We start from the raw sequence: 14,600 nt of genomic DNA on the forward strand, positions 1-14,600 counted from the left end.
CAATTTCAATAAATATCGAAGGACTGGGAACAGATTGCTAATAAGAAATAGAAAAAGTTTATTTCTTAAGGATTTTTATTCCAAGTTAAGGTAAGAGTGAAAAATCCTAAATAGACCTACTAATTTATTACTGGCTGCCTCAGCACAAAAAAAAGAAATGCTGCTGGATGCAGGTTATCTGAGATAATCATTCAGCCCGATAGTTAAAATTTGATCCTGAAACAAAGGTAAAACCAGAGTTCACATAGTATTTTACATTATGCAACTCAAAGAGCATTATATTTAATTAAAAACACTATTTCACAGATATGAGACACGTCTATCTACAATCTGATATCATACAGACTTATCAGAACTCTCCTAAAAAGAGAAAGTGCTGTAAACATTAATAGAAACTACATCAGAAATCTGCCTTACTAGATTCTTTCCCACCCTCCCTTACCTCTGTTGCTGCTTTGACCATTTCTATTTGACCTCTGTGGATCTGAATATTCCAGAAAAAGCTGTTAAACAACTTCAGTAGCACCCAGCCAGTCAACCTGAAGGAAGAATAAACACAACTCAAAAAGATTTATTCGTTGCTGCCTCCATTTTATATCGCTTCTATATGACTAAAGGCAAAGCCATAAAATCTGATTACTTTATATTCAAACAAAATGACTATAAAATCCAATTGCTTAACAAGTTTTTGCCCATCAGCTAAGCCATGGTTAGTAACCACATTTCAGCCTCCTGCAGTTATGACACAAAACTTGTTATTGTCAACCTCAGCGAAGGCTGTTTGAAGGGCAGAGACCACTTTACATATGGGGCAAGTTAATAGAGGTCCTATGATCAATTACAATAACTAAGCTAGTTAGGTGACATGTTAGGTGACAGCATGTATCTGGTCTTGTGGAAGAATTTAATAGTTACAAAATTATAAGGTTTGCACCACAAAAGTCGGTGAAGGGGACTAGGAACATTACAGAGACAAAGTCATCCTTAGTAGTAAAGGTAGACACCACAGTAGAAGATTTTATGTAAGATAAGACACTCTCTGAGATATTTATAACTACAGTTTATGATATTCAGTGGGCTACTGGAAAAAAGATCTTTCACAGTCTAAGATGCCGCAGCTAACTGCTCTCGCTCGTATCAGCCTGAAACAACAAAGGATACTAATATTGGTTTAAGCATTAGCACCAAGCCTAGTTTCAGGAGGGGAAAAAAAAAAAAGTCTATTTAATCTTATCATAAGATTTATTCCTTGAAAAGGCAGAGGGTTTCTGCTGCATCTGAAAATGAAGAATAACTACCATTTCATTAGTTAACATGAGAAAAGGGATTTTTATGAATAATTAATTATTTTTAGAATGATTATTCATTATTTATGAATAATGTGTTACAAGCTCTGCTGGTATAATACAGAGAGAGCTTGGCCGTCCTTCTACCCATTGACAATACTGATGAGCCATTTTTCTTACCTGATTAAAGCAGGTGACACATTTGCTACCATTTCCTGGAGAATTTTCCTAGCTTTTTTCTTCACTTTGTTGATAGCTTTAGGATCCGTCTGAGCAAAACTACCCGGAGCACTTGGTTCAGAAGCTTCATCTACAATGGCCTTCTGGACTCTAGCATTAAAAAGTAAAACCTATGAGACAGTCCCGCAACAAGAGTTCAAGACACAGACAACAACTGCTGGGAATGAGCCATGTATTACTACAGGAGTACCTTGCAGGCATAAAAGAACATGCACACTGAAGTACTGTGTACTCCAAATGCATTAAATTTAATTCAATAGTTTTCTAAGCTCTGATTAAATAGGTGGATGATGGATGAATGCACTCAAAGTTGACCATATAAAACAGTATGTACGCAGTTCACAGGTACTGATACGAAGTGATCGCCAATTTTCAGAAATGGTTAATAAGGTTAAAAATGCAGAAAGAACAGCTGAAATCTCCTCTTTGTTAATATTTTCTTTTTCCTGCCATAGCAATTTCACTTACCTCATTAGACAGATCTATGCAGTTGCTATTTTGCACTTCTACAGTATCTTCCCTCTTGAATTCGCAGTTTTCCAAAGTGTAACTAAATTTTATAAGGGCTATTTTCCCCATTTAAAACATATCTAAGACAGATTAAGTGGTTTAATACACCATAACTGTGGCACAACACGGTCCGCTTTACTTTTCAAAAGCAATGCTATCATCTTCAGATGGGACTCGAACATTAAAAATTCAGGAGACTCAGGAATGTTAATACAGGCAGTGTGTGGCCTCTGACAGAAGTAGAGTCAAGGAGCGGGCATGCGGCTGAATTTCTTTGTGTCCAGGGAAAACTGATACCTTAATAGCTAATCAGGGGCTCAACGTGCCATTTAAAATGCAGTGTACGAAACAGAAAACAAGCTCCACAAAATAAAGGGTGGGTATTTCATTCTATAGCCTTTTTCCAGTTTTGCCTCACGTTCTTGGTGTACACTCAGGGTACTCTGAAATGCTGCTTTTCCTACTATCTCTGAAACACTGACAATTTCTGATGACTGCAGTATGACTTCAGTGGTAATGATTTACATGAATTAGATAAACGTTTGAAGAGTTCCCATGTAGCAATTTATTTTTCTGTGTACTATCTGCTGTCCACCCACTATGCATCATTCATTTGGAGATATATAATTCTTAATCTCCCCTCTTTTGTTATTCAAACAGAAATTGCAAGCACAGTCCTGAAGGGCTGTGTTGAAGATACTGTATCTTCTAATATTTTAAACAGTCTGATTTTCAAAACCTGCCATTTCCAGACTCTTAAATCATATTATAATGTATCAGTCATACAAAAAATAGTTTATTTTGCATTATCTTACCTGCTGTTATTCAGCACGTTTTCTGTCAGATTCTTGGCAAACATACCCTTATGAACATCCCTCTCTTGCACAAAAAGGACATAACAAAGGCGTCTTGCAAGCCACCCTCTGTACCTACAAATATATGAAGGGTATTTGAGGGTGACCCTCAAAATATTTCACTGCCAAAAAAATGAATTTTAAAAATACCTAAAAATACAATGAAGAAGCAAAAGCAAGCAAAGTTTTACGAAGGGCTGTCTAAAAGCTTCTGTATCTTCTAGTAAATCATCAATATGTTAATGTTACAGACGAAATAACTGATGCGTAGCACAAAATATCTGAGCCAACTGAGGTCTGCATTACTTCAATTCAGGGTGACACTGGTCTTAAAACATCCGTAGTATCTCAGGAAAGTAGCTACAAACCAGTATGTACATTTTGTCTGTCCGCTGGAACCAACCCCCCAGCTCAGCGAGGACAAAAGAAGTTGTAGTGCCCATTTCCCCTTTCCACCGAGGAATGTAAATGCCCAGCTAAGAGGTTTGTCAACTTCTTCAAGAAACACTGGGCCCTCCTGGGAAAGCTGCTCACATTGTATGCACAGGGTAAACTCTCACAGGCACTTTTGAAAATATGTCTGCATTAGCCACCGACACTAAAAACACTTTTTTGGCAATCTTTTTTTCCTTTCCAGTGTTTTTAAACACCCAGTCCTACATGCCTGCTAGGTACCTTCTCCTTGCAAAGTTTTAACAGAAACAGAACCACCAAATAATCAGTAAATCTCTCAAGCATTTAAGTAAGGCAACTTAGCTTATGTGGCCAGTCTCTGCCTTTTAAATTAACCCTGTCCTCTACTCTCTGGACCATATAAGCACGTTATTTTGAACAGTTTTCCTAACATCACAGAAGATGCATGTGACACGGGAAGGCATAAAATCCAGTCCCCAGCAGTGAATATTCACTACTATTTTCTTTCCTCACAGTTCCCTACCTCACTCACCAGGCCAGGACTGGACAGGCCACCGCTCATGCGGGTCACTCCACAAACCAAACAGAGCAGGGACACCCGAACAGCACAGCTGATGTGATGGGGCAGAACTAACAGTTGGAAGAAGAAATTAAACTCTGACCATTCCTAAGACCGGAGCACTCAGTATTATGCAAAAACCCTGTCCTGAGGACTGCTGGTGCAATGCATTGCTGACGCTCCAGCAAGTCTCCCAAACCGAACCGTGGGTGGCAATACTCATGTTGGTTTCCACGCTGGAGTGCTGCCAAGGTCTCACTCCTTGTTGTCACCTGCGTTACTGATCTTGGCTGTTAAACCTCCCTACCACGTTTCAGTAAATTCATACATGTGTTAAAACCAGCTAGGGAAGATGAGAAGGAGCTTTTACACTGTAAAAGGCCAAACCACCTGAGTGCACAGGCCACTCACACTATAATTAAGATGAGCGCACACGCACAAGCCATCGGCACAGTCTGACACGCAATGGTTATACAAATATTCAAACCATCTCAAAGGACAAAGAATTTTGCTATTCATGCTGTCAGGGAAGTAGACTGGTGACTGTTTTAATTGCTTTTCCATTTTCCCCTTCCCATCGGAGTTTGAGAGCCTTATTGATTTTTCTATAAAGCAAAGTTAAGGATATGCTTCTTTCTGACAACAGTTTCGATAACTACGAACATATCATCACAACAGCATACAGCTATTGCAGGGATCTGTCAAGGTATAAAGGCTTCTACATTCATTTTACAGCTTAGATATGACGTAGTATAATTAGAAAAATCTGTTTTCTAATCGTGTAGCAATGATAGAAGACAAAAACCACACAGAATAGACCCAGTCAAGTTATATTATAAAACTGACATATTCACACCTCAGAAAAAGGCTGTGGTAATGCCTCAATACAGGTACAGTATGCTAGCAGTTAAAGAGAACCCCTCTTGCTTTCGAAGGCCAAGAAACTGTGACTATGTAACCCCACGGGACCTCAGAACGTCATTAAAATTGTCAATTTTCAGACTATAATGACGTTCTGAGCTAAAGGCATTTTATTTCAGAATAATTCATTAACCCATATTTTGTTGCCCGTATATTTCTAATTTAAATAACTCTGACCATTCAAAACCATTCAAGCATTAGACTTTTGAAACTAATTTAAAAAAAGTTAAAATTAAACACTATTTCTGTTATTTTTCTGTATTTTAAACTACAAGCTCAACTCTCAAAAAACCATAATTAATTCAAATTGAAAAAAGAAGAGCCTCTAACATTAGCTTCCTCCCTCTCAAGCACAGCACAATGCTGCCTTTCTTCTACTCAGACACTTTGGCTCATTTCTTTCAGGCTGCTGGCCTCTCTTTATTTGCTCTGACTCTACGACAAACACTGCAGGATCTGCTTATGCTAATGATTACTGTAAAAACCTTAGCAAGCATTATTAACTTTCCGAAGAACAGAATAAAAGATATTTGTGTCCTTCCAGTGTCTTCATCCCAGAACACAAGATATATTTCCAATAGTGCAAAGATAAATCACCATTTTTAGGTCATATACACCATCCTTCAGGAGCTGCACTCCGCCACTGAGGCAGAGGAGAGACAGTCCAGCAAGACATGTTCAGATTTAATTGTCATTAGTGATAATAGTCAACGCCTAAATTGTGAGCCAGATCTGCTCAGTAAATTAAAATGCAGCCTGAAGTCATTCTTAAGCATGGGAATAAAACGGCTCCTCTCAGCTTTATGCTACGGATGCTGCCATTTGCACTAAAGGAGAAAGGATTTAAACATGCTCTGTTTTTTGTTAAACAGGTTTGACCCTTACACTCCTTGCCTATAACCCCAAAGGACTTTGCCCAGCTCCCAGATACACACAACCGGATTTAACAAGTACATTACTTTCCTGAAGTCAGCATCAATTCCTGCATTTTAGGACAGCAATATATATTCATTCAGGCCAGATTATCCTAGAGATTTCCCTGCCATAAGATCAGAACGCACTGAATTTTAAAAGCAAAAGAAAGACTTGCTACATTACCTCGTATGTGTTTCATTGATATATATGACGTTACGTAGACCCAAAGAAGGAATACTAGCATTGAAGAAATTATCCTGCAAAACCAAGAAAAAAAAAGATTGGTGGACTATTGTAACTTAAGAATAGTTGTGTCTTTACAGTCATCACAACATTTACAATAATGCAATGTTTTTCACCTCTGTTATAAACAAAAGCCAAAGCAGAGGAGTGCTGAACTTGCTTATAAAGTACACACAAACTGTTCTGAAACGAAAATGAAATTCAGAAAGTCACTATTCCCAGCTCCAATACTTTCAAAGTATTCTCTAGGCTTTACTGCATACAGAAATGGTTGTATTGGTTGCATTCTTCAAGCCAGAGTATTTTATCATATCCTGATGTAATATAAACTAGGACTTGTCATAATACAGAACTCATCTTTGAGACAGAACTTTATTAAGCCACATTCAGCATTAGTATAATCATGAGTCTTTTGACTTTCAGTCTGTGACATCCAGTCTGCCAGCAGATCAGGCATCGCGTAACGGCAGCCCAAGGGTCAGGAAATCCATCCATGGTTAGGTGGCGAATCTCCACATCCCCGCTCTCCCTGAACAACAAACTCAATCCAGCCTTCTGCATCCCTGGTACAGACTCTACATGCCAGGCTATTAACTGTTCTGGGATGAGTTTGAGAGCAGTTCCACTTTGGATAAACAAATACTCCCTGACAGGAAGACCAAAACTTTCATCTTCCATATTCCAAGTAAGTACCTTGACCGAGAAGCTAGTTTCTTTCTGCCCAAATAATATTTAATTATAAAACTGGTACCACACCAACAGCAAATTACAGCTAAAACCACTGGGACTGTGCATGTCAAGGAAGGCAAAAACAGGACAGTGAAGGAGAAAGATGGTTACCAGCAACCGCATAGCTGCAGAACAGCCTCACTACCAATTTTGCAATGGGAGTCAGATAAGGGTCTCATTTGTTTGTATTTTGTTTAGGACACACCATTTGCCACAGATTAAAATACACGAGTGTCCTATGTTATTTACAAATCAGGTAGAAATTACATGCTACAGTGGGAGCACACAGTCTTTTGCCCCATGTTAAAGCATAACTGCGTAGTACATACAATCAACAAATTATTGCTCTAGGCTCTTAAGAGGAAACTTCAAGGTAATACTAATTACTTTGACTATTCACTGGTAATTTTTTTGTGGATCTTAAAGCTAGATGAAATGTTCTGGCAAAGAGAAGTGAAATGACTTCTTCTTGGTCTCCCAAAAAAATCACCAACAAAGTTAAGTACCACCGAATGCCAAAGTCCACTCCAGTGCTCTAACTGTTAGATTATAACCTCACTCTGTGAAATTCATCCTCCAGCTGCAATGTCACACATTAGCTTTTCCTTATTTAACTCTTCCCCGATCCTATGTCAAGATGTGGTTCTGTGACACCAAGCGAGCTGATACAGCATCTCCCTGCCACCATGAGAGAGAAGCCCAGCTCCCACCACCACATTCTACCCTTTCCCACTAAACACTATCCCCCACCTCCTAATTTACACTACCACTAGCATTCATCACACCCCTTAACGAGCCAACTTCATTCAGGCAAGGTAGAAAACTAAGACAGCCAGACTAAATGAATAAATAAAGCAGGTAGTTTTCTGCTTCGTTAGTGAACTTGATCAGCCCCCAGGAGAGCAGGAAGAAACAGAAGAGTGAGAAGCAAGACTTTCCACTCCCTGCACCGGCAAGGTGTTAGCTTGGCCAACACACTTAAGAAATTCTCTCTCACTCATCCATCCCTTCTCCTTAAGAGAATTAACAAAACAGGCAGCTCAAAAAAAGTGAAATATCCAGAGTCTAATGAGAGGTTCTGGTTTGTTACCATCTGCTGCAAGGATGGTATTTTCTCCTTGTGGCAGAAGGCAATAAAGGGCTTAATCAGGTCATGCCCCTTTCCTAAGTGGGATCTAAGGACAGGTAATTAGTTCCTTAATAAATGGACAAAATACAGAACAAGATTTTTCTTCCTAAAGCGTAATTCCCAACTTGAGAGGAACAGCCTAATTACTAACAGCCTAATTACTAAATGTATAAGGGCCTAAGTTATGGATTCCTACACACCTTTTTACAAGCTGAAACACTTAAGTTGTCTGTTAGAAGCAGTCTCAGCTTATCTAATTGTTTGTCTTGTTGCCCATATCATATGTAGCCTTCACAGCACATTTGGATTTCTATCCCACATTTGTATGTCATAGCTACATCTTCTATTCCGGCTTAGTAACAGAGTGAAATAACAACTTTTCCTTGATCAAAGAAACAAGCAAATGTTCACCCTAGTCCAGCCAATCATGGAGCTCAGTGCAGGTGTAACTGAGTGCAATTTAAAGCCCGTGGTGTACACATAGTCAAATTACACGATGAACTGGTCGCAAACTGTATTTGCGGTTTATCAGCATTTTGCATCTTCAGCTTACGGAAAGCCTGCCCAATGCAGTTCAATAGACTCACATTTTAAATCAGCTTGCGCAACCCCTCTAGAGCCACCATCTTGACACTGTTCCCAGCAGACAAATATCCCCACTATCCTAACTGGCACTCCTTGTTTCCAGGCTGGGCTGAGAAGCCAGGAATCAGCCAGGTGTAGAAAACCAACCTGTCTTCTCAAGCACAGGATTCACCTCTTCAAGTCTGAAGGGAAGCATATTGCTTATTTTCAAAACTGTACTTATTCTGTGGATAGAGAATTAAGCATCCTAAAACTAAGCCTTAACACTTTCATAAGCACCAAATTCCCATTATTAATCTAGCAGAGCAGATTGTATGGAAAAAACTATTTCCTAGTGCTAATTCTGAAGAGCTGAAGAGTTTTGTGCAAGGAACAGGTCTGCACTGAAAAGCGGGAGACAAAGCATCACAACAGGTCTGTGTCATCCATTAATTCCATGACAAAGAAAATATAACCACAAACAAAGGTGAAAAACTATATTCCTTTATGAAGTAAGAACATTGTGACCTTAATTCTGAAAGTAAGAAAACTACTGAAACTTCATTACTCTGCAACTATGCGTTATCGTCAAACATAATCCAGTCCATAATCTTCTTACCCGGCTCTGGGGAGTGCATACATAGCAACATCGTCCCACAAACGGCCTTTTTCTGCTCAACAGAGTCTCTTTCCATTTTAAAGTGGCAGATCGGAAGAGAGTGGGCCTAGAGTTACACTCTCCCTGCAGAACAAAAGACCACTGTGTAAGTACCCAGAAATGTATGTTTTACTGGTTATGTGAAAACTTTGAGTAAGAGGAGTTGCCAGACACAAAAATAAAAATTACCCCCCCCCAAATTATGTAAAACTAGCGCAAATTTTTCCAAGATTTTTCTAAAATAAATTATATTACCTCCAGATGATGTGATTTTAAAAAATAAAAGCAAAATCAGAGTGTTGTACTTATGTATCTTAAGCACTGCAGCATTTGCTGACATACAAAATTTTAAAATAAATAAAAACTCTAATAAGAAACAGCAAGGAAACTGACAGCCGAGAAAAGTGGAAGAAATTAACAGTAAATTACACTCTCAGTAATGTAAGGGTGTTTATAATATGAGCAATGTGTTTTAAGCTTTAACTGGACATCACCCTATAAAACTGCAAGAAGACTAAATGTATGCAAAATACTAACTCCACTGACTCTGTAGGCTCTTTTTCAGCAGTTTCATGCAAAGTGATATAAAAAAGCAACTGCTGTGCCTTCTCCAATGTTATGCTGTCTTTCTGAAGGTTACAGAACCAGAAAATCCAAAGTATCTGCATTCACAGAACTCATTCTCTGTGTTAGGACATAATGAAAATATACTTAACTACAATTTTTACAAAGACATTGATTGTTCCCTTTAAAATCTACTGAATTATTGCTTGCCTGAGAATGAGTACCGGATTGCCATTTTCAGAACCATATATTCTAAGTTTTTAATAAAAGGGAAGTTACAGAAAAAAAAACAAAACAAAACCAAAACGTTGTTTAAAATAGCACATTTAAGTGGAAGAGAAGCAGGGTGGAACCAATACCTTAAACCACCATAAGGGCTGGAAAACACAAATACAGATCATCACATACTCAGCTAGAAAGCCGGCCCAGTGAGAAACAACTAGAAAGTCAAAAGCAACACTGAAGATGCCTAAAAACTAAAATGTGCGTCTATCACATTTGGCAAGTGGTATGAATTGGGAATTATTCCAAGACTAAGTCTTCCCTCTGAAATAAACAAGCATCAAGATGCTAAGCCTGGCCCAATCCCTTCTCTATCGCCTTCCATAATGCTAACTCCAAAACTAACCAACTTTGTAACAATACCATCTTCCTTCTGCTTGCCTCCAAGCCCTGACTGAACCCACCACCACTTTCCTGCAAAACCTCCTTCCTATCTCTTTTGTCTCGCCTGCCTTTATCCCACTCTCTCACAGATCTCCTGGTTACTGCAGCTTGCTGTCCAACGTAACTTACATCTAGCTATACAGAAAAGCCAGCTGCCAGGACATTTGTCCTTTCCCTCAACTCTGACCATGTCTCCAACTCTTTTTCTGTATCAAGTTCAAACTCCTCCTCTTCAGAGCCATGTCTAATTCTTCCTGACCTATACTTCTAAACCAACCAGTACCAGCCCAGTCCCCATGCGGCTCTTCCTGCTCCACCTAGCCCTCCCTGCTCACTGCCCCCTTTGTCTCCTCCAAATCCCAAGACTCACTCAACAGAGGACACAGACTTTTAATAGGCTCCTTATTTATATCCACCAAATTTTCTCTGCCTCCTGTACTGCATGAAAAGCTCCAGCTACAATGGCTACATGAGCATGCATCTTTAGCTTCGCAATCCTTTTCACTTGTGCATTTCAAACTATATCCTTCAGAACAGCAATGAGCTTTCTATTTGACTTTCTTTGACCTCAGTCTACTCCAGAATGGGATTCTGCACATTTACTGCTATATAAAATGATTAGTAACATCACACCAGAAGACTGTAAGACTAGCAATAGTTTGATAGGGTTTTTCTCTTCTAGTCTTTGGCACGGCACTGAACTGTTGGTTCCTCCTTACATTTCAAGTTAAATTAAAATCAAACTTTATCATGCACGAGAGAGGTGACGCCTTATCGTCATTCTTCATAATAATAAAAAAAAGTCCACCTTCGACTTGAAGAAAAAAATAAGGTAAATATGGCTAGTAACATTCACAATTTTTACTTACCCATTCTTCACTGGAATGCTTACATCTACTGATACTGCACTCTGCTGAGGTGGACAAATAGGAAACATCTATTGTTCCAAGGGACAAAGCAGTTTCATCCATGACACAGGAGTTGAACTGAAGATCAGAAGCTGCAAAATAATAACATACAAACATACACACACACGTGCGCGCGCACTTAACTTCAGTGATGGGTATCCAGCAATAAATTAGCAAACTGCTATTTTTGCACCCTTCAGTAAAAGTTAGGTTCTGAAGAAGTTTCATTGCAGTCAGAAATCAGCATGATTTTAATATGATAAAAAACCCCAGGACATTAGATTTCCATAAACACAGCAACTAATCAGCTACCTACGTATTTTCCTCTCCCTGCTCTTCTTCCCATTACAGGTCAGTATAATCCCTTTATGCTTTTCCACTGTTCTTCACCATTCAGCCACAAGGATACACATTTCAGCCACTTTCAAAAGTTTACTATTCTCTTGCACTCCATGACCTCACTCTTTCAACATTTGCTTCTCAAGGACACCTATTATTTACAAAAAATTTCATTAACGTTCTCTCCCAATCCTATCTCACAGTATATTTTATGCGTCTGATCTAGCTGTAATCAAACCAGCTTGCGAACTCCTCGGAGGAAGGAATGCTCTCCACAAAAGCACACCCCTAAATCTGAACGTGCTGCTGACATAAGTGACACTACGGATTTGTGGGATTAAAAAGCAGTAAAGAAGAAGAAGCAGCAGTAAAGAAGAACTTGCACTGTTATTTTAAAAAGGAAGTTATATAGTTCATATAATAAGCACAGTAAATAATTCTTCCGCAGCCAAAGAAAAAAGAAGGTAGGTCAAACATAGCAAAACAACTCAGCGTTGTATTGCATACCTGCAAAAGACTACAAATTAACCTGCTCTGTTATGGAGAGGCATCAGAATAGGAATCCCGGCATTTTCCTCTAGAGAAACTGTAAAGTGGCAATACGGCCTCTTCCGTCTGTCACTGCAAAGAAACTTAGATTACAGCCAAGCTACAAGCCGTCAGAAATGAGACTGTGCCCACCCTGTATGCCAACATTTGCAAGAGCAAGGCCTAAAACTTTAGTCCCAACATTTTGTCCTTCTTACCGTCCTCTCCAAGCAGACACAAACCTCTCCCATAATACTTAATGTACAGAGTTCCCCATACAAACCGGAGTTTGAGCTAGCATATCCACGCACATACTTAGCTTTACACAGCCTCAGTACGTAAGTTATCCTTTTTTCTTTGCTGGCTCTTACACTCAATTTGCCTTTTTTTTTTTTTAATTAGTGCCCAGGCAAATTAATATCTAAACCACCCAATAAATACCAAAGAGAGGCTCACAAACTTCTAAACAGCGAAAGCGAAATGCGTCCTTCAATTGTGCTCAAGGTGACCTTGGCTGCACCGGCATACATGAAAGGCGAACTTTAAAAATGCGTAATTAAAAGCCTGTTTGAGCAACAGCAACTTTATACGTACCTCTAACAAGATCTGCCCTCCCGAGCGCCCGCTCTCCGCTGCGGCGCTTACGCTGCTGCCCTGCCGAAGCACGCCATCCTCACGGGCTCGGAACAGGGCTCGAGTACCCCGCACGCTCACAAGATCTGCTATAAATAAGAACACGACGGCTGAGCGCGGGTACCGGCTGCGGAGCGTCCCCGGGCAATGCCGGCCACGCTGCCGAGGGGCCGTCCCCGCGCGCCCCCGGCCGCCGCGAGGGGCAGCCGCCGACAGCGGCCCCCGGCAGGGCCCGGCGCGCCCGGTCCCGGAGCCCCCGCGGGGACGGCCGAGGCTCCCCGCGCCCACCCGCCCCCCGCCCGGCTCCGCGGCAGCCGCGGGGACCGGCAGCGCCGCCGCTTCCCCCCGCTCCCCCGTCAGAGGGCACCGTGACGCGCGCTCTCCGCACCCGGGCCGGCCGCTCCTCCTGCGGCGCCGCGCAGCCCACGCGCCCCGGCTCCGCCGCCGGCTGCTGGCGGCGGCCCGCCCCCTCCCGCCACGCGGCAGCCCCTCGCCTCGCCCTGCCCTGCCCCGCCGCCAGGGGCAGCACCGCCGGCGCCGGTCCCGGCCCCGGCCCCGGCCCCGGCCCCGGCCCCGGCTCCCGCGCCGGCCCCTACCCGCACCGCGGGCTCCGCAGCGGCCGCTGCCCCCCTGCCCGTCCGTCCGCCGGGCCGCGCGGCGGCGCCGGGCCTGACGCGACTTCCTGAGCGCCCGTCGCCATGGTGCGGGCCCGCCGGCTCCCGCCCAGCCCCGCGGCCGCCTGCCCCTCGCCGAGTCCCGCCGGCTGCGGGCCCGGGACCCCGCCGCTGCCCTCCCGCTCCTCGGCGACGCCTTTACACCCCCGCGCACCCGCTGCGGTGCCCGTCCCCACGCCGGCACCAGCGCTGCCCCGAGCAGCTCCGGCCGCCCCAGCGCTGAACGGCAGCCCAGCGCGGCCTCTCCGCCTCGGTGCCGGGTGTCACCGCCTGCAGCCACCGCAGATGCAGGGGCATCGTTAAACAGCTGTTTTCACCACCAAACCGCCTCCCCCGCCCTCTCCTTCTGGCGATAGAAGTGACTAACGGTTATTTTGCTCTCAAATCAGAGCTGCTAAAAAGAAAAACACTGGAAAAGTTATGTAAAATCGTGTTTATGCGGGTTTACAGCGACTCTGAGCTGCAACTGAGTTGCTGTTGAAATGAGAACAATTGCAGAAAATTCGGGACAGGTATCGATCGGCCTACCTGGCCTTGCAGCAGTGCCAGTTTGCCTTTTACTGAGTGCAAAAGTAAATGTTGGTTGAGATTGCTGCATATAAACAAACATGGACTGAGAGTATTTTTTGGCTTTGGCAGTCTTGGGCTATTTAAAGATAGCTTTTCTAAGTTGAGTTACAGACCTATGGAAAGGCTAGCACCTACATTTCTTCTTTGAATGTCTGAGTCTTCACGGTTATTCAGAACAGTGCAATACAGGAATAAAGTGACAAAATACATCATATTATGCTAATGCAAATATTCTGCTTACAAATTTAAGGAACCCAAGGAGGTATTCTCCTTCTAGAGGTCTCGCTTCTAGATGTCATTTTGAATTTATTACAAATGAGAATTGTTAAGTAAGAATTACAAATGCTTTTCACACATAGAAGAAAATGCCTTAGATGTGATAGGCAAAAACCCAAACTGCTACTTGCATATGTGAGTTGCCCTACTTCCCACAGCTGAGGGAATATCATTGGGGTGTTAGAGCCGATACTTTACGAAGAGCATTCTGCAGTTTATGGGTCAGAAGAGATTTTGAATCTGAATTCTCCCCCTTTCGCAAGAAAAGATACTCTCTTTTGTTGCAAGGTGGACTTTGGAATAGAACACATCTACTTTTCAAAACAAAAAAATACAATAAGATGTGATCTAGTGAAGTGTACAACTCATAAAAAGTTGAATTTCTGCATAATATACAGTGCAGCATTTGTGTATAGCAAA

At 42.0% G+C, this 14,600-nt stretch overlaps 1 protein-coding gene across 6 annotated transcripts in view; it reads right to left on the reverse strand.

Annotated features, from left to right (window-relative positions):
* The window catches only part of GPAM (glycerol-3-phosphate acyltransferase, mitochondrial), a 33,451-nt gene extending 20,160 nt beyond the window's left edge, over positions 1 to 13,291 (reverse strand). For 2 of the 6 annotated variants that reach the window (XM_076339007.1, XM_076339003.1), the window contains exons 1-8: positions 12,622 to 12,830; positions 12,007 to 12,120; positions 11,122 to 11,252; positions 8,984 to 9,106; positions 5,883 to 5,956; positions 2,852 to 2,965; positions 1,467 to 1,616; positions 443 to 539 (exon numbers count right to left, since the gene is read on the reverse strand). In XM_076339007.1, the coding sequence (XP_076195122.1) occupies positions 443 to 539; positions 1,467 to 1,616; positions 2,852 to 2,965; positions 5,883 to 5,956; positions 8,984 to 9,106; positions 11,122 to 11,223 (660 nt within the window). In that variant the 5' untranslated portion in view covers positions 11,224 to 11,252; positions 12,007 to 12,120; positions 12,622 to 12,830. Of the gene's footprint in view, positions 1 to 442; positions 540 to 1,466; positions 1,617 to 2,851; positions 2,966 to 5,882; positions 5,957 to 8,983; positions 9,107 to 11,121; positions 11,253 to 12,006; positions 12,121 to 12,621; positions 12,832 to 13,048; positions 13,104 to 13,256 lie in introns of those variants that run through there. The other 4 variants (XM_076339004.1, XM_076339005.1, XM_076339008.1 and 1 more) reach the window with 4 other exon arrangements.
* Between the last annotated feature and the right edge of the window lie 1,309 nt (positions 13,292 to 14,600).

The sequence above is a fragment of the Aptenodytes patagonicus genome, chromosome 5, assembly GCF_965638725.1.
Source record: "Aptenodytes patagonicus chromosome 5, bAptPat1.pri.cur, whole genome shotgun sequence".
In the NCBI taxonomy this organism is placed as follows: Eukaryota; Metazoa; Chordata; class Aves; order Sphenisciformes; family Spheniscidae; genus Aptenodytes; species Aptenodytes patagonicus.